Source organism: Ovis canadensis, chromosome 9 (genome assembly GCF_042477335.2).
Source record: "Ovis canadensis isolate MfBH-ARS-UI-01 breed Bighorn chromosome 9, ARS-UI_OviCan_v2, whole genome shotgun sequence".
Lineage (NCBI taxonomy): Eukaryota > Metazoa > Chordata > Mammalia > Artiodactyla > Bovidae > Ovis > Ovis canadensis.
In genome coordinates, this window is record NC_091253.1 from 31,805,552 (window position 1) to 31,825,733 (window position 20,182).

The 20,182-nt window shown below is 45.6% G+C and overlaps 1 protein-coding gene across 9 annotated transcripts in view; it reads left to right on the forward strand.

Annotated features, from left to right (window-relative positions):
* The first annotated feature begins 12,410 nt into the window (after positions 1 to 12,410).
* DNAAF11 (dynein axonemal assembly factor 11) overlaps positions 12,411 to 20,182 on the forward strand; it is a 73,705-nt gene continuing 65,933 nt past the window's right edge. For all 9 annotated transcript variants that reach the window (XM_069599872.1, XM_069599874.1, XM_069599873.1 and 6 more), the window contains exon 1: positions 12,411 to 12,544. In XM_069599872.1, coding sequence (XP_069455973.1) covers positions 12,535 to 12,544 — 10 coding nt within the window. In that variant the 5' untranslated portion in view covers positions 12,411 to 12,534. The remainder of the gene's footprint in view (positions 12,545 to 20,182) is intronic.

Here is a 20,182-nt window from a genome sequence, read left to right on the forward strand (position 1 = left end):
AGTCCCGCAAAGATTTGGTGTGAATGAGATGACAGAGAAATCATCTAATGCTGTCTGGTTTGCTTTAGGACCTCTGCTTGTAGAGGTTTCTTTAGCTGCAGTCAGTTCACGCTGGAGCCTTCACTTTGTGCTAGATGTCTTATCTTAGTTACCTGTAATCCTTACCATAGTCCATAGTTGGGTTTCAGTTGTTACAATAGGCAAATCCATGTAATTCCTAATGTGGTCCAGGGAGCCCTCCTTTTGCTTGTAACCATGCCATTGGCTATCTCTGACCTCCCAGCTTGCCTGCTTACCTGACTCAGGCTGGCAAGGGACACATGCCAGGAGTGAGGGACAGTCACATGATCCCACTAGTGGGGGTGGCTGGGAAATGCAGGGAAGCATTTGGATCTTTGGTGAGCTCTAGCAGACCCTGTGAGACCCTCATTTTAAAGAAGAGGCAGGTAAGTTGCAGAGAGAATGCATGACTTGCGCACCCCACGTCTTTAAGGCTCCTATGTCAAATCTCCCGCCAAGTAAAATCTACTGTAGCTACTTCAGAGCAACTCAAAACGATCTCCATATGCTATAGTGGATGCCAACCATCTCCCCCTCCTCGCCAAAAGGAATCCCACTATTGCTCACACGATACAGCAGAGCAGACACCTGCTAAGCTGGCATACTTTGCCTCAATGCCACATTTCCCTACCAAGCCTTGATGAAGGTCTGATCACGTATTAAAAAATATCTATCCCGCAGTGATGGTTATATCCCCTCCATCTGTCCCATGCTGGGTAAAATCTGCTACAGCTGTAAGCGACACCTGCTAGAGAACCAGACGGGGTACCTCAGGGGTTGGGGGGTGCAATTTAGCAGGTGGATGCTAAGAGCTGGCAACCACTCTACCAAAATTTTCTACCATCCTTTTGTAGCCTTAAAGGAAAGAAAAACAAAGAAAATGCAAGGCAGGGTGAGAGATAAAGGCTGGTACACCAGGATTTTGATTTTCAATGCAAATACTTAATATTGGCGTGGTGAAGAGTGACCCGCCCATCACCCTAACCTGAATTGCATTAGCATATTTCTGTGTGGGTGAAACTGACATTCAGGCTGTAAATGATCTGCTGTGAGGGAGGTGGTAGAAGCTCTATGCCAGGGGCTCCCTTTTTCTCCCCCCACCTATTTTTTTCAGTGAAGGAAAAATCAAGGACCACATTCTAGATCTTTCCACCTTCCCCATTTCATTTTTTCTTACTATGCTGAGTCACATCCTTTGAAAATCAGCAAAATAGTTAACAGCACGATATTCCTGCTCTGGAGTCAGGCTGGACCTGGGGCTGAGTTCTGACCAGGCTGCTTACCTGCTATGTCACTTTGGACAAGGTGTTTCATCTTTCTAAGGCTGAATTTCCTCATCCATAAAACAGCATAAAGTATTATTTAGTTCCTAGTATTTGTATGAGAAGTAAATGATTCCATGCCAGCAAGGCAGTTAAAATTTGACACAGAGCTTAAGTACACGTCAAGCTCTTCCAAAGTGGGATCTGCCATTGTTATCAACAGAAGTAGTAACATTAGTAGTGGGGGGTAACAGTTTTTCTGATTTCTGGGACCATGTGAGTTTTTCATTTACTGGATGAGATGGTATAACAATCGGGTGAGACCTGGGCTGAAGGTTGGCCAAGGACATGTCAATCTGGCTGAATAAATACTTCCTCCAATATTTAACACAAGGTGAAGTGATTATAAAGCCAATATGCCTTTAAACTTTTTAAATATTCATTTTTATTTATTTGACTGTGCTGGGTCTTAGTTGCAGCATTCAGGATCTAGTTCCCTGACCAGGGATCAGGCCTGGCCCCACTTCTTTGGAAGCAAGAGTCTTAGCCACCACGGAAGTCCCAACAGTTGGGTTTTGTGGTTAGACAGAGATAGGTTGGACTTGGCTGCTGTCATTTATGACCTTGTGACACTGGGCCTATACTTCAGCTTCTCTGAACTGCAGTTGTAAAACAGATACGTTCACGTCTCATAGTTGCACAGTATGGGGTCGGTGGTGGTGGTGGCATCACTTTAATGACAAAGAGGAGACAGAAGAGAAAATGAGCTTCTATCTTGGCATGAGAAGGGATTCACTTTAAAAATAGCCAGCTAAATTTTCTTCATTTTATAAGCGCTTCATCCTCATTTCATTTAAATAAAAAAAGAGAAAATTCAAATATGCAAAAGAGAAAAGGCAACCCGGGATTCCTCAACCCAAAGACAGCCACCGCCAACATCTTGTTGTTGAGCCAAGAAAACTGTCTTGATGGCAAGGTTGATGAGACATGGAAACAGGCCCCCAGAGGGGAGGACTTTGGATGTGGAAGCAGCCACCATCTGGGGTCAGTCGTGTGGCCATTGCCCTGATGGAAGCAGGGAGCTCCAGCGACGACAGGCTCAGCCCCCCACTGTGCTTTAGTGTAAGGGCCACGCCATCAGCTGTCACCCCGCAGGAAAGTTATCTCTCCCCTCCCCCAACTTGGGGGCCAAGACAGCCACATAATGAAAGTGAGTTGTGAAGACCCTTTCTCAAAAGGGAAGCAGGAATAAGCTAAAACCTAGTGTCCAGGACGCCACTGTGCCCTCGTTCCCTTTCTCTCTCCCTGTTTTCAAATCTTTACCCCAGTGGCAGAGCTCCACACAGCTCTGGGCTCACGGTTTAATGGGTGAGGCAGACAAAGAGGCAGTGACATCATCAGCCTGCTGGGCAATAAGATGGAGGGGACTCCAGGTAGCCATGGGGCCCTGAAGAGGGTGGGGTGCTCCCACCTCCGCCTGCACCATAGAGTCTCCCAGGTGTCCTCTACACCCCCTGCACAGCGCTCAGTCCCACTGGCGTAAGTCCAGCATCTGTCATTCCTCATGAGCATAAGCTCCAGAAGTGCCGGGACCATTTCTTTCCCCAGTGCCCAGCCAGTGCGCCTAGGGAGGTGCTCAGTGAATACTGAACAGACGGCTGCTGTTGAAAGAACACGTGTCCCAGGGGTGTCTATAGTGGGCACCAGCTGTCTTGTTCTGTCCAGTATCCCTTCTTCCCCCTGTCTGGTTCCTGTAGCATCTTTCTTAGTCACCCCTACCCCAACCCATGGGTTTTAGTGGGGCTGCTAATCCCAAGCCCTGAAGGAGGTGGAGGTACAGGGAACAGCTTGGCCAATCAGATTCTCTTTCTCCCAGGGGCAGAGGTGATTAGAGGCAGGCTGTGAGAGAGCCTGGAAGGAGGGCTGCACTCATCCTGTGGCTGTGTCTCCCCACTCCGGTTGCCCAGTTGTTTCCTAGAGTCTCTGAGAAACCTGAATGTCTTTCCGATAGAGACTTCCTTTTAGCTGAAGTTAGTCCAAGTACATTTATCTTGCTTGGCAGAAAAAAAACACAAACCCAATATAGTCTTTTTTTCTTTAAAACTTTTAATTGAGATGAAATTCACAAATGTAAAATAAATCACATTAATCATCTTTCCAGCTCACTGTCTCTCTACCTCCTTCAGTGCTGTCAGAGTCAAATTATATCAATCCTGACAGTCTCTCTGTCTCTCATCTTCTGTCATGTCATTTTTGTTCTTCTCCACCTGAGGCTCCATGTGTACATACTCAGTCATATCAGGCTCTTTGTGACCCCATGACCTGTAACCTGCCAGGTTCCTCTGTCCATGGGATTTCCTAGGCAAGAATACTGGAGTAGTTTTCCAATCCCCCCTCCATGGATCTTTCCAACCCAGGGATCAAACCCACGTGTCCTGTGTGTTCTGCATTGGCAGGCAGATTCTTTACCACTGAACCACCTGGTAAGGCCAAGATTCCATGAGTCGTCATTACAGTCATTTGTTTGCTCTTATTTATGTTCATGGTGCTTTCCTGGTAAAACCGCATCTTTGGTTACATCCAAGGCGACATCTGTTAGGCATCTTTGCCCACACACTTGAGAAAGACCATACAGCTAGGCCTTTCTTTAAATTCATGATCACAACCCTCAAAGTATGTTTGGTGGTGCCTGGCAATCACCATACCCCATCCAAGGCGACATCTGTTAGGCATCTTTGCCCACACACTGAACATGACTTGAGGAAGACCATGCAACCAGGCCTTTCCTTAAATTCATGATCACAACCCTCAAAGTGTGTTTGGTGGTGCCTGGCAATCACCATACCCCATCCTATGTACGGACTCTCCTACTCTATAGTTGACTATTCCATACCTTGTCCTTTCCCTCAAATCTTCAGGATATCTTTCCGAGTCTCATTCTTAGCTGATGTCCTTGCTTCCTATTTTGCTGAGAAAATAGAAACAATTATGAAGACACAACTAACCATATCTATCCACCTACCAGCATCTGTTCCCGCTCTCTTCCTTCCTGTTCCCTGGATGGAAAGTCCTTGCTGCTATCTAAGACCAACTCACTGCTCATGCACTGAAACCCACCCGCTCTTATCTATTCATAGAAAAGCCTCCAGGAATTTTTTTCCCTTGTGCAGTAGCAGCCTTGATTATGCTGTCATAACTCCTGCCGTAATTAAGCCTTTGATTGACTCCACACCCCTTAAAACTCTCTTCTTCCATTTCTCTGCTCCTGGTAGTAGAACAATTCCTTAGTAGATTTGTCTTCTGTACTTATTTGTCTCTAATTCACCTCCTCCAACTCTTTCTTCAACTCAATCAAGATTCCACTCTAACCATCCATCACAGCATCCCCCTGTCAAAGCTGCAAGGACCTTCAATGTTGCTAAATCCGGTGTAGGTCTCATTTGGCTTGACCTATAGCAGCATTGGAGAAGGAAATGGCAACCCACTCCAGTGTTCTTGCCTGGAGAATCCCAGGGACCGGGGAGCCTAGTGGGTTGTTGTCTTTGGGGTTGCACAGAGTCGGGCACGACTGAAGCAACTTAGCAGCAGCAGCAGCATAGCAGCATTGGGAGAAGGCAATGGCATCCCACTCCAGTACTCTTGCCTGGAAAATCCCATGGACAGAGGAGCCTGGTAGGCTGCAGTCCATGGGGTCACTAAGAGTTGGACATGGCTGAGTGACTTCACTTTCACTTTTTACTTTCATGCATTGGAGAAGGAAATGGCAACCCACTCCAGTTATATGCTTGGAGAATCTCAGGGATGGGGGAACCTGGTGGGCTGCCGTCTATGGGGTTGCACAGAGTCGGACATGGCTGAAGCAACTTAGCAGCAGCAGCAGCAGCAGCAGCATAGCAGCATTGTGTGGATCACAATAAACTGTGGACAGTTCTGAAAGAGATGGGAATACCAGACCACCTGAGCTGCCTCTTGAGAAACCTATATGCAGGTCAGGAAGCAACAGTTAGACATGGACATGGAACAACAGATTGGTTCCTAATAGGAAAAGGAGTACGTCAAGGCTGTATATTGTCACTCTGCTTATTTAACTTCTGTGCAGAGTACATCATGAGAAGCGCTGGGCTGGAAGAAGCACAAGCTGGAATCAAGATTGCTGGGAGAAATATCAATCACCTCAGATATGCAGATGACACTACTCTTATGGCAGAAAGTGAAGAGGAACTAAAAAGCCTCTTGATGAAAGTGGAAGTGGAGAGTGAAAAAGTTGGCTTAAAGCTCAACGTTCAGAAAACGAAGATCATGGCATCTGGTTCCATCACTTCATGGCAAACAGATGGGGAAACAGTGGAAACAGTGTCAGACTTTATTTTTTTGGGTTCCAAAATCACTGCAGATGGTGATTACAGCCATGAAATTAAAAGATGCTTACTCCTTGGAAGGAAAGTTATGACCAACCTAGACAGCATATTGAAAAGCAGAGACATTACTTTGCCAACAAAGGTCCATCTAGTCAAGGCTATGGTTTTTCCTGTGGTCATGTATGGATGTGAGAGTTGGACTGTGAAGAAAGCTGAGCACTGAAGAATTGATGCTTTTGAACTGTGGTGTTGGAGAAGACTCTTGATAGCCCCTTGGACTGCAAGGAGATCCAATCAGTCCATTCTAAAAGAGATCAGTCCTGGGTGTTCATTGAAAGGACTGATGCTGAAGCTGAGACTCTAATAATTTGGCCACCTCATGTGAAGAGTTGACTCACTGGAAAAGACTCTGATGCTGAGAGGGATTGAGGGCAGGAGAAGAAGGAGATGACAGAGGATGAGATGGCTGGATGGCATCACCGACTCGATGAACGTGAGTCTGAGTGAACTCCGGGAGTTGGTGATGGACAGGGAGGCCTGGTGTGCTGCAATTCATGGGGTCGCGAAGAGTCGGACATGACTGAGTGACTTAACTGAACTGAACTGATAGAAGCATTTCACATAGTCACTCCCTCCTTCTCAAAGCACGTTTCTTACTTGGCTTTACCTCCTACCTCACTGGTTTTGTCTCTCCCATTGAGGCAGTCTGAGCACGGGGTGGAAGAGAATTTCCAGACAGAGCATTTCAGAAGGCAGTAAATTTATTAAGAGCAAAGAGCAGAGATAATGTGGGCACTGTGAGCACAGCAGGGTGACACCTCCTGACAGGCTAGAGACAGTTGACACTTTTCATGGGTTAGTAGCCAATTTTTATAACCTCAAGACAAAGAAAATTTCTGCAGAAAGTTGACATTAGGTAATTAGTCAGGGTGCTATAGGGTGACTACTGAGGTGGGCATTCTTGCCTAATTTGGGGTTAAGAAGCTGGCTGGTGATGATCAGGGGTCTTTTGGCAATGGTTACAAAGGGGCTCAGTCAGCTTCAGGGTGACATTGATTCTGGGCTCCACATCCTCCTTAGTACCAGGCCTTGCATCTGTGGCCTAGGGGCAGGACTCCACATCTCCTTTGCTAACTCTTCCACATACACCAACTTTCAAATTTTAGAGTATCTTCGGCTTTGTCCTTGGACCTCTTCTCTGTCTAAACTCCTTTCCAGAGTGTCTCATCCATGCATGCAAGTGTAAACACCTCTACAAACCGTGACCTCTCCAACTTGGTCTCCAGCTTGGACCTCTGCTTCACATTCATGTACTTGGCTGACCTCTCACAATTTCTGCCTGGATGTCTAACATATACCTCAATTTTAACATGAGCAAAACAGAGTGTTTGAATCTTACCTCCTCCAGATCTTCCCTATCCACTGACTTCACCATGTCAGTTCATGGCAATTCCATTTTTTGGCTTTCCTAATAAAAAATTGAACAGTCCTCCTTGACTCTTATATTACTTTGCTGGGGTTGATGTAATGACGTGTCACAAACTGGGAGGCTTAAAAGACAGAAAAGTATCTTCTCAATTGTTCTGGAGGCTAGAAGTCCAAATCAAAGTGTCAGTAGGGCAGGGAGGGAAGGATCTGATCCTAGCTTGTAGACAGCATTCTCATTCTTAGGTCTTCACGTGGTCTCTCTATGTGTCTATGTCCACCACATTTGGAATAAAAGCCTTGCAAGGTCCTACATGATTCTCAGCCTCCTTCCTGCCCCTTAGCCCTTGTTCTTTGCTCATCTGTTCCATCACGCCAGTCACCTTTCTCCATCCCTTTAGCAGGGCAGGGTTCTCGCCATCTGAGAGCTTGACCTCTTCTCTCTCCCTGGGAAAAGTCTTCCCTTAGCTCTTCACGTAACGGACTCCTTCTCATATTCAGGTCTCTTCCCAAATATGACCTATGTGACTGCCCAAGTAGCCCTCCTCCAAACTCATTCCATCTTCCATGTTTCCTTCATAATCCATATCATCATATCAACATGTCTTATGTAGTCTTTGTTTACTTGCTTACTGTCTGTCTTCCCCTATGTGTATATAAGTTTCCGAATGGCCAAAACCTTTAAATCTCAGTCATCACTGTATCCCAAGCCCAAGGGACTGAGTACATGCTTATTAAAAGATAAATAAATAAATGAGTGAATGGGACCCTTTAATGCCCACCCAGATGAAAAATTTTTACACCAACTACATCATATTCTTGAAACAATTATTTGAGTACACACAGGCACGCACACGCACACACAAACTCACATTCAGGTAGGCAAGAGGATACAGAGCAAATAAACAATTATATTAAGATCAGAATTTGGAACAGACAGCGTCAGTCCTCTGTTCATATAACCGAAGCCTTTGAACATATACTTTTCTCTAAGTTGAAATGGGAGGTTATGAATTCTAGAAGATTTTGTGGGCAAGGCCTCTTTCTGCCTTAGGACAAATGGTGCTTGTGTGATAAGGAAGGTAAGATCATTTCCAGCAGCTGCCACCCAACTTGAAAAGGGTTGATTGATATGACAAAGTCTTTTCAAAGAACATACATCAAAGAAGATGATTGACAGTGAAGTAAACATTTTAGAACTAGAGTAATTAGGAATATATTAGCAATTAAAATAAACTTATTATCATTAGCAAAATTGGCAGTTACTTGCAGTTTCCCCAGGGGCCTCATTTCAAGTTCATCCTTGTAGATTATATTAAGGCAGGATTAATGTTTTGGGGGATGCAGTTTTAATTTTTGTGAATTTTGTTTTTTCATATCCCTGTCCATAGCTAATAGAGCTCAGTGGTTCTCAAATAAAGGTCTTATTGATCTTGGGGCTTCTATGAGCTGAACCCAGGTGTGCTAACACCAAACTGAACAAAGCTGCTATTTACCCAGTTCTTGGAGAAAATTAAATAAGTGGATACAATTTTTTATCTTCCTCTTTTATACAATCTTTTAGGCCTTCACCACTTGCTAGTGCATGTCTTCCAGAAGGTAGTAGAAAATGACAGAATTCCTGAGCTTGAAGCAAATAAACAAACTAATCAAGGAAAAACCTTGGTCACCAGCCTTCTGAGATCAATGTATCTTCCTTCTATGGACATGTGTATTGATGGTTTGGACTCTTTGGATGGTAACAGAGGCAGGATTGAACCCTCTATCTTCTTTACCTTTTGGTTTCTGCTCATTATCCCAAGTAGTAGAAGGGTATCTATTAGCATCATAATCATCAAAGTTGTATCAGTTAGGGTTCTTTGTTGAGAGTAATGAAAACTGACCCCGGCAATAGAACAAAAGGATAGTGTGGGTAACTCTGGCTTCTATATCAGGAAGCTGGCACCTGGAATTGCCCTCCAACAAGATCCCTCTGGAGGATAAATATGGAGACAAAACAAATGCCCACTTTAAACATAAGGTTATGAGTGACAGTCATGGGCAAGTTCTACTCTGTGTTAGAGATGCTTTACTCAGAAGAATCTGGAAGAGTTAGTCTCCTCCACTGAGGCTGGAGAGGGTCCAGAAACAACTAATGTCCATGGGGCATGGCAGGATGGCCTCATGCAAAATGAAGAAAATATTTTATTCTATCTTTCAGACTCTGAGCTCACTTGTGACCTGCCACTAGTAAGACTGTGCTCTTCATGGCAATGACTAGCTGAGTCTGAACCCTTTCCCATGGGTGCTGTAGGATGTAATAGAAGGATTACCCAAACAGCTGCATACTCATCTGCTCTGACAGTGAAGGGTTTCAGTTTAATTAATGGGCTTTAAAGCACCCATCAATGTTTTATACTGCTTTCCTTTTCAGGTGAGAATTAATTATTGGTCTAGTTAAGCAGGAAGAGAACTCATAAGTGTGGAATTTTAGACTCTGGAGACCACCTGATGGGGCTGAGGAAGGTGGGCTGATCTGGGCACAAAGAGAATGGACAGCACATAGTCTTGGAGTCCAGGGAGACTTGAGCTCTAGGTGTTTCAAACCCTACTTCTGGGAGTTTCCCACGGGCTGGGTCCTCTAAGAGCAAACAGAATCAAATGCTGGTTTTTGTCCAGGCTTCCCCGATGGCTCAGTGGTAAAGAATTCGCCCGCAATGCAGGAGATGAAGAGACACAGGTTCAGTCCCTGGGTCAGGAAGATTTCCTGGAAAAGGAAATGGCAACCCACTTCAGTATTCTTGCTTGGGAAATCCCATGGACAGAGGAGCCTGGCTGGCTACAGTCCATAGCGTTGCAAAGAGTCAGACATGCCTGAGCACATGAGCAACACAGACAACCTATTGAATGGTCTCAGTTTGTAAGAGATTAGTGCTCAAGGACACTGACACCTGCTTTAATGAGAAAAAAGCCTCAGAGGACTGAAGCTACTCAAAGGATGTTGAGAAACCACTGAGTCCAGATTCCTGCCTAAATGAGGCATCTCTTTCTACAGAATTCTGCACAGATCAATCAAACATATTCCAATCAAGTAACTGCAAACAACGAACTTCATTTATTTGGACATCATTAAACCATTCCAAAAACATGCAGTGGAAGGGGCCTGTCCACCCTTTGAATCTAGGTGTGTTTTCCCCCACTTTGACCAATAGAGTACAAGGGAAGAAACTTGTCCACGCCCCACAGCAGTCATGACCACCATTTCAGTTGTTTCCTGCTGTATGAAAATTACTCTCAAAGTTATCTCATGATTTTGTGGGTGAGGAATTGATGTAGGGATCAGCTGGGTGATTCTCCTGTACCATGTGGCATTGATAGAGATCAGCCACTCAGTTACAGTTAGAAATGGATGGGCTGATTTACAAGGTCCAAGACAGCATCACTCAGTATCTGCCACGTGAACAGGGAGAGCTGGAAGGCTGGCGGGGGTACCTATTCTTGGCTTCTCAAGCACGGATGGCGGCCTTGGGGTAGTCAGACTTCTTATGGGACAGCTCAGGACTCCATAAGTCAGTGTTTGGCAAAGTGGACGCTTCATGGATTTTTATGAACTAATTCTGCAAATCACACAGCACCTCTTTCTCTGCACCCGACTGGTTCAAGTGGGCAGAAGCATGTCCAGATCCAAGGTGAGGGACAGTGACAATGCCTTTCAATGGGAGGAATGTAGACTAATTTCTACCCATCCATGTGTGCTTTATTGCTGAGTCATGTCCAACTCTTTGTGACCCAATGGACTGTAGCTCTCCAGGCTCCTCTGTCCAGGGGAATTTTTAGGTGAGAACACTGAAGTGGGTTGCCATTTCCTCCTCCAGGGGATCTTCCCGACTCAGAGAAAGAACCTGCATCTCCTTTGTCTCCTGCACTGCAGGCAGATTCTTTACCTGCTGAGCCACTGGGAAAGCCCAATTTCTATCCATGCATGTTTAAATCTTTCCATCCACCACTGGGAAATTCTGGATTAAAGAAGGAAGAGAGGAAGAGCGTGAAACTGTAAGTGCTGGTAAGCATGGAAGATTGGTTTACTTGTTATAAAGCTGCAATGAGGAAATTCTTCAGAAGGAAAATTAATGCAATGGAGCTGTAACCCAAGTATTTGTTACACATCATAAAAATACTGAATTATATAATAAGAACCCAATAACTTTCTAGGTCAATGTCCTTGGAATTTAGCCAGCACAAAAGAAGTAGGAGGCCAGTTTTGCTGTTACCGGAATTTTTTAAAACCCTCTTTAAAATTTATTTCTACTTAAATATAGAATATGTTGCAGCAGTTTTCTCAGGAAGTCCTGCTCATCTTGTTACATTTCTAAGAGCCAGAGAAACAAGTCTATTTTGAATAATGGTTTGCATAAGCAGACACACACCAAGGCTTTTTAAACTACCAGGTTCAGTTGGAATGAAATGAACTTGACTTCACTTGGAGCTGTCACACTGTGATTTATTTCCCAATTTCCCTTCCCATCAGTGGACGGTAACAATCAGAGCACACTGTACACCTGTCCTGTGTGACCCATGGGTCCTCTGATTCTAAGAAACACAGTGTCTTGTGATGCTGGGTGGAGAAAGGGCACAGCATGACCACCCCAGCCTGGCCCATAACAAATTATGAAGAAATATTCCTGGTTTCCTTGTTTTATCACCCACATCTCTTCTCTATTCCACCAGCATGTCAAACAGTCTAAGATCTTCCTCTTATAAGAAGGATTTCTTACCCTAGATTTCGGTAAAAACGTCTCGAGATGAAGAAGTTATTTCAGAGAATGGGGCACCTTTCTTGGGTAGCCTGCTTGATCCCCTAAACACCGAGTCCGCTGTTTGTTTGTTTTTTAAGTGTCTTTCATTCACTTAAATTATTTCATTAAGCTTCACAATGATCCTTGGAGGTTATTATCAGTACTTACCTAACAGGTGGAAATTAGGGTTAGGGAAGTTTAAGGTCACACCTTGGGAAACGGGAGTGTGGGCCGATTCCAGTGTGGAAGGCCTTAAATCAAATACGAAGAGAAAAGAGCAAAGGACAGGCTAAGGGGACTCAGGAGGCAGCTCCCCTCAGGAAACAGAGCGTCCTGTGGTTCTGTGTTTAGTTCGGCCAGCTGATCTGGGGTCAGGGAAGCAGTCTGCCGAGATAGAGGCTGGGGCCGTGGAGGAGGACTAGGTCTGGGCTATGGGGCACCCTGATCTTCTCTGGGGTAGACCCTCCTCCCAGCCCCTCCAGAGTCGGGAAACGCGGCCCCGCCTGGTCCCGCGCGGCCTCCGTAGAGTCCCCGTTGCCATGGCTCCCAGGTGCGGACGCGCGGAGGAGAGACCGAGGTGGCCGGGGAGTCTTGGCGGGTCCTGGTGGAGCTTCCCGGGCCTGGTGGAGCCCCCCGAGACCCTCGAGGGGCGACATGGGACGGAGTAAGCGCCCCCTCCCATCTTCCTCCCTCGATCGTCCCCATTCTAGGCATCGTCCCGGGCCTCTCGGGACCCTCGACGCCCCTTCTGCCCGCGGACCCCAGCCCCTCCGGCCCTTGGCCCTCTGCAGACCCGGCTGGGGCCGGCCCTGCGCCGACTGACTGGGCTGCTTGGCCCCGGCGAGACCCAGGTTCCCGATCTGTAAAGTGGGGCAGGCGTGGGGCTGGGGGAGAAAGGCATGGCACTTGATGGAAGGGCTCGTGGAAAGTCTAAGCGTCTTGGCGTCAGACACGCCCGCGCGTCCCCTTGCCTGCAGTGGGCTAGTCGCTGTCTCTGAGCCACACTGGGAGCAAAGTGTAGCCTCGTGGTTGAGGGACCCGACCCCAGAGCCTTACCTCGTCCACCTTCCTGCCACCAGCTGTGAGACTTCCTCACCTCCAAAATGAAGACGGTAATAGTATCTGTATACAGTCAGCGTTGTAAATATGATTATGAATATACCAAGAGACTGTGAAGTGGCAGAATTAGCAGTTACTTATATATTTTAGGTTGTACCAATGATTTAATGTTGAACTATTCCAATACTGACACTATCTTTGACCTTTCCAAATTACACTTTTATACATTTACCCTGAATTTATCACTTACTGTAGGAGTGTCATAGTGAATACTTCTAAATCAAGAGACTGTGGTAGATGGTGGGGTATTTTCCCTGCAAGAGCTGACAGTCTGGTGGTGGAAAGGGGATGGTGATTTTAAATGTTTACACTGTCCCAAATCTTGAGTGTTATTTCCTCTCCCTTCCCTTATCCCCATCCCACGGTTTTCTTTTTTGCTTATCAATATTTGTTACTTTTCTGTGCATTATCCTTTGCCCTCTGCCTTTGAATCCTGTCCACTTTCATTTGTTAAATCATTAACATATCAGACTCATACTGGAGTTCCTACCCTGTGGCTCAGACGGTAAAAAAAAATCTGCCTGCGATGTGGGAGACCTGGGTTTGATCCCTGGATCAGGAAGATCCCCTGGAGTAAGGAAATGGCAACCCACTCCAGTATTCTTGCCAGGAGAATTCCGTGGACACCAGAGCCTGGCGGGGTACAGTCCATGGGGTCACAAAGAGTCGGACACGACTGAGCAACTAACACTGACACGCCTCCTGTCGGATGTTGAGGGTGCAGTGGTGAACAAAAGAGGTGGGCCAGCCTTCTTGGAGCTTCTCCCTTTGAGGAAGAAAGCCAACACTTATTTTAAAATATCAGTCACGATGGAATAAAACACTAAGATACAAGACCCTTGGCTTTTACTGCTCTTTTCACGGTTCTGAACTCTCTACATCAGAAGAAAAAACTTGAGCTTCCGAGAAAAGATGGTAATAAGGGCTTACGATTGTCGTGTTCTTGCTGCCTTCTAGGCAGTGTTCTGAGTGGTATCCCTGTGTTAACCCCTTGAGTTCTCACAAAAATCTTGTGAGACAGACACAACCTCCATTTTGCAGTTGAGGAATCTGAAGAACAGAGAGGTTAAGCAACCTGCCGATTGTCACACAGTCAGCAATGTATCTGGGATGTGAACCTGAACAGAGCTGGCTTTCTTTAATCTGTGACTACACTGTCTGCTGAGAGTAAGGGAAGGTCTGGTGAGGAAAAGAGAGGCCATGGTGTGAGCTCTCATGTTGAAAGTCAAAAAAACTACTTTTAGTGTTGATGTCTGCCCAGAGAGATCAAGGTCAAGCCTGGGAGCAGTGGGTGGGGGAAAATGAAAGAATTAGTGCCTCTCTGCACTTTTAATCCAGTACAAATTATGACTTAGAGAAAAAAGAACTTCTTTCTTAATATTGAATTCATTTTGTGTTGATATTACTGTGACTATCAAATTAGTGTGGCTAGTCTCTAAGATGTAATCTGTGTGTGCATTTGCCAGGGGAAGCTCAGTTCAGTTCAGTTCAGTTCAGTTCAGTTCAGTTCAGTCACTCAGTCGTGTCCGACTCTTTGCGACCCCATGAATCGCAGCCCGCGAGGCCTCCCTGTCCATCACCAACTCCCAGAGTGCACTCAGACTCACGTCCATCGAGTCAGTGATGCCATCCAGCCATCTCATCCTCTGTCGTCCCCTTCTCCTCCTGCCCCCAATCCCTCCCAGCATCAGAGTCTTTTCCAATGAGTCAACTCTTCACATGAGGTGGCCAAAGTACTGGAGTTTCAGCTTTGGCATCATTCCTTCCAAAGAAATCCCAGGGCTGATCTCCTTCAGAATGGACTGGTTGGATCTCCTTGCAGTCCAAGGGACCCTCAAGAGTCTTCTCCAACACCACAGTTCAAAAGCATCAATTCTTCGGCGCTCAGCCTTCTTCACAGTCCAGCTCTCACATCCATACATGACCACAGGAAAAATCATAGCCTTGACTAGACGGACCTTAGTCTGCTTTTGAATATACTGTTTAGGTTGGTCATAACTTTTCTTCCAAGGAGTAAGCATCTTTTAATTTCATGGCTGCAATCACCATCTGCAGAGATTTTGGAGCCCCCCAAAATAAAGTCTGACACTGTTTCCACTGTTTCCCCATCTATTTCCCATGAAGTGATGGGACTGGATGCCATGATCTTCGTTTTCAAGTTAAGTACCCTCAAAGCCGTAGGATGTTATTGCTGGAAGGAAGCTCAGTGGTCTCTAGTTCACACCATCTTTAAAACTATATAGATGGACTCTGTTATGCAGCAGGTTTAAGCATCTGGTCTCAAACTTTATACTTGTTATGTGATGTTAGCATTCAATTTGAGGTCCAGTTCAGTGGCCTTTCATAGTGTCTGCATTTTCTTAAAGGCACGTAGAGGAAAAATCAGTTTTACATTAATTCTTCTCAGTTCACCTTAAACAGGAAACTCCAATTAGAATCATCCTTCTAATGCATTGGCTGTTATATTGTAGACTTCATCAGCTGCTTATAACAAATCCTTTAAATCGTGTTTCCTACTTTTAAGTCCTAATTCATTTGGTGGACAGTATTGTTTACCATTAATTTCAAGCTCTATTTTTTTTTTCACCACACCTAGCAGCATGTAGGCGGAGAAGGCAATGGCACCCCACTCCAGTACTCTTGCCTGGAAAATCCCATGGATGGAGGAGCCTGGTGGGCTACATACAGTCCATGGCGTCTCGAAGAGTCGGACACGACTGAGTGACTTCACTTTCACTTTTCCCTTTCATGCATTGGAGAGGAAATGGCAATCCACTCCAGTGTTCTTGCCTAGAGAATCCCAGGGAAGGGGGAGCCTGGTGGGCTGCTGTCTATGGGGTTGCACAGAGTCGGACACGACTGAAGTGACTTAGCAGCAGCAGCGGCAGCAACAGCATGTAGGCTCTTAGTTTCCCAGGGATTGAACCCAAGCAGCCTGCACTGGAAGCTCAGTCTTAAGCACTGGACTACCGGGAAAGACCCAATTGCAAGCTGAGATATGTTGTTGATATCATATGGCTAGTTCATCACACACCTATGAATAACTGAGAAATGCTTTTTATAAACATTTTAGCTACACCAGAAAAAGCTTTTTGATGAAAGATGGGCTTCCAAGAAAAGCATCCTTTAAAGAAATTGCATAGATTTACATCAGTCAGTTCAGTTCAGTCACTCAGTTGTGTCCAGCTCTTTGCGACCCCATGGACTGTGCAGCATGCAAGGCCTCCCTTGTCTGTAACCAAGTCCCAGAGTTTACTTAAACTCGTGTCCACTGAGTCGGTGATGCCATCCAACCATCTCATCCTCTATCGTCCCCTTCTCCTCTCACCTTCAGTCTTTCCCAGCATCAGGATCTTTTCAAATGAGTCAGTTCTTTGCATCAAGTGGCCAAAGGATTGGAGTTTCAGCTTCAACATCAGTCCTTCCAATGAATATTCAGGACTGATATTCTGCAGGATGGATGGGTCGGATCTCCTTGCAGTCCAAGGGACTCTCAAGAGTCTTCTCCAACACCACGGTTCAAAAGCATCAATTCTTGGGCTTTACATACTAAGCACATAAACAAAGTTTCAGAAATAAGAAAAAACAATTATGGATAAACAGAGAATTTTTAGTTTGTTTTATTTTTTATGGAGTGAGTGAAAAGCCCTTAGTCATGTCCGACTCTTTGTGACCCCATGGACTATACAGTCCGTGGAATTCTCCAGTCCAGAATTCTGGAATGGGTAGCCATTCCCTTCTCCAGAAGATCTTACCAACCCAGGGATCAAACCCAGGTCTCCCACATTGCAAGTAGATTCTTTACCAGTTAAGCCACAAGGGAAGCCCAAGAATACTGGAGTGGGTAGCCTATCCTTTCTCCAGCAGATCTTCCTGACCCAGGAATCAAACTGGGATCTCCTGCATTGCAGGCGGGTTCGTTACCAGTTGAGCTATTACGGAAGCCCTTATTTTTTATGGAAGACCTAATTTAATTTTCAGACTGAACTGTGTACTAAAGACTGTGCTGATTTGCTTAACCTTGTTTTTAACTTAATTTATTTGACAATATATTGCTTTACGGCTAGAACACTATTTCCTTTCTGTAATTTTTCATTAATGTAACTGAAAGAGGAATGGTTTGGCGCATGTTCTCTGCCTTAAGAAAATTAAAATGGTTTGACTATTATATTCATTTAAGTTTATATGAGTGGTCACAGTGAAATTGCTCAGACAGCGCACTTGAAGATTTAAATTTGTGCATAATTTGTCTTTATCCAGTCCTCCTTGGAGAGTGTTCCATAAACCCTGCTGAATGCTTTACCTGCATAGGACACTTAATCCTCCCAGTAACAGTCTGAAATAAGTACCACAGAAGATCTCTTGAGACAAGCCATTGGAAAAACTTGGTTAAAGTGCTTAGTCATAAATATGAGGCATTTTAGGGATGCTGATAGAGTAAGTGATATTGGAGTTAACCTTCCTCTGTAAACAACTGTGAAATTGGGCAACATGAATAAGGTAGCTGTTTTCAAGAACAATCGGGGGGACATAATTGTGCGCCTTGCGAGAAGGGAAATGCAAAAGTTGTGCCCCATTGTTACCCCAGTTTTCTGTCTAGAGGCACTTTCCTGCTGCGGTAAAGGGAGATAGAATTCAAGCGAACTTCTTGAGCTGGGGAGGCAGAAACTTCTGAGCTGCTGAAGTTGCTATAATCTGGGGGGCTTTCAGCTGAGAATCAGCAATAAAATGAGGAACTCAGTCCTATTACTATAAGGAACCAAATTCCGCCAACAACTCAAATAAGCGAGAAAACGGGTCCTCCCCTGGAACCTCCAGAAAGGAATGTAATCTCCCTGACACCCCGATATCAGGCAGGCGAGACCCATATCTGACTTCTGACCTGCAGAACTGTCAACAGCTAAGTTGGTGGTAATTTGTTACCGCAGCTGTAGGAAACCAGCACAGCTGCTTGGAGGTGCTCGTGTGCTCATTCCAGCGTCTCTGTCATCTTGAGATCTGTTTCTCAAACAGGAAGCGGGTATTTGGGACCTCTTTTCTTTCTTGCTATAGGCATTTAGTGCTATAAATCTCTTCCAAGTTATGTTTTAGCTGTACCCCACGGATTTTGATACACTGGTTATTTTTTTCACATTATATTCTGTTCAAAATACTTTTTTTCTTTTCGACTTCTCAATGACAAGTTTTAAAAAACAACATTATTTTCCTATATTTTGTCTTGGTCTTTAGTTATCATAGGCTGGAGGCTAAATCCTGTGCCTGTGACCCCAGCGTGTCTGGAACCTGAAGGCTTGCTTCTCTAGTGATTCAGTCCCTGGCCTGGTTCTCAGCTCTCTCTGTCCTTCACTTTCAGGGAGAAAACCTCTTTATTTGCTACCAATATAGTAGTCTGGTGTTCACAATTAGCTTTTAATGTTCGGTTGTCACTCTCAGCCTTACCTTGTCAATTGTATTTCCAGTGGTAGCCACCCCAATACAATCTTCCTTTAAGTTACAATTTCCCCTGTGTTTCTCTAATGCCTGATTGCATCACTCTTATCAGTGTGTTCCCTTCCACTAGTATCCATTTGCAGGAGACTGAATGTTTGTTTCCCACTGAAATTTGTAAAAGTATCAATTCGAAACCTTGACCCTCAAGGTGATGTTATTAGGAGGTGACGCCTTTGGGAGGTGATTAGGTCACAAGCACAGAACCCTCGTATTGGGCTGATGGTCCTTAGGAAAGAGGGCCCAGGGACTGGCTTGCACCTTCTGCCATGTGAGGTTGCTGTCAGTGGGGAACAGGCGCTGAGTGCTCTGTGTAAGGCAGCGGCTGCTCTTGTGTACCACTTGCGGTATCCACTCTTCCAGGTTGGGTTCCCCAGGAGTCAGACTTCTCAGTGGAGGCTAGTGTGCAGGAAGCGTATGAGGAAGTGTCATTGGACAAGAAAGCCAGGTCCGGCAGAGAGGGAAATCAGGTTGGGATGCATCTTAACAAAGGCCTTAGCTAACCAGCCTGGAGCTTGTGGAAGGAGCTCTGAACTTGGACCTCTGGTTTTTCCCAAGTTGGGGTGAGAGGGCTGGGCCTTTATAGCCCCACATCAATCAGGCTTTCCTGGGAAGAGGGGCATGATTTTGGTTAAGATGTCTCTGCAGCTGGGGTAACTTCAAAGAAGGTGGGCAGTTGAGGGCTGCCCTCCCAGCAGCAGGAAGTCATCTTCAGGCCAGAAGCAGGGAGCTGGGCCTCACGGCGTCTGTCACGGCCTGCGGTGCGCTTTCCTTACTGGTGCATCTGGCAAATGTCTGCTCGCGTTCCAGGATTCAGCCCCGGCTTCTCCTCCATAGTGCCCTGTTTGACCTTCTTCTGTCGCTCAGTAGCGTGGGTCACTCCCTCCTTTGAACTCACGGTACTTTCTGGATCCTTCTGTCCTTGCCCCGTACACTCTGTCCGTGTTTGTAACTGTCGGTGCCCCTAACTGTGTGGTGGGATCCCTGTGACCACCAACGCTCAGATAACCCTGAGTCAGTGAGAAGAGGCAGGGCAAGTGACTGAGAAATCCTGTTTCTAAGAATTTCCATGGAAAACAAGAAAAGAAAAAAAGTTTAGATGCTACAAGATGAAATCTTTACCTATTTGTGACCCCTTCATTTGGGTTTCCTCGGTGGCTGAGTGATTAAGAATCCACCTGCTAATGCAGGAGATGGATTCGGTCTCTAGGTCAGGAATATCCCCTGGGGAAGGAAATGGCAATGCACTCCAGTATGCTTGCCTGGGAAATCCCATCTCCTCTCCCAGGACAGAGGAGCCTGTTGGACTACGTCCATGGATTTGCAAAGAGACGGATATGACTGAGAGACTGAACAACAGCAACAACCCCTTTCTATGTATTTATGTTAAATCTCTGTTTCATGTGTGTGTCCACTGGTTTTTCAAGATGTTTAAAAATTCTGCAGAATCTGCCTTAGGCGTACATTACTGATTTTACTCTACCCTGGCAAGAAAGTGTGAGTTGTTTACAAAACATGATACAAAGCCTGAAGGACAAACACTGCATTGTTGCCTTTGTGAGTTTCTAGAACCTTGTTCTAGAAAAGCTCTGCCATAGCAAACACAGCGTGACAACCTCTGATAGTCCTGGAAACCTCTCCTCCTGCCCTCTGCCCTGCCCCCACCCTGTAGGGTCTTTTCATGGATGCTCTCTCG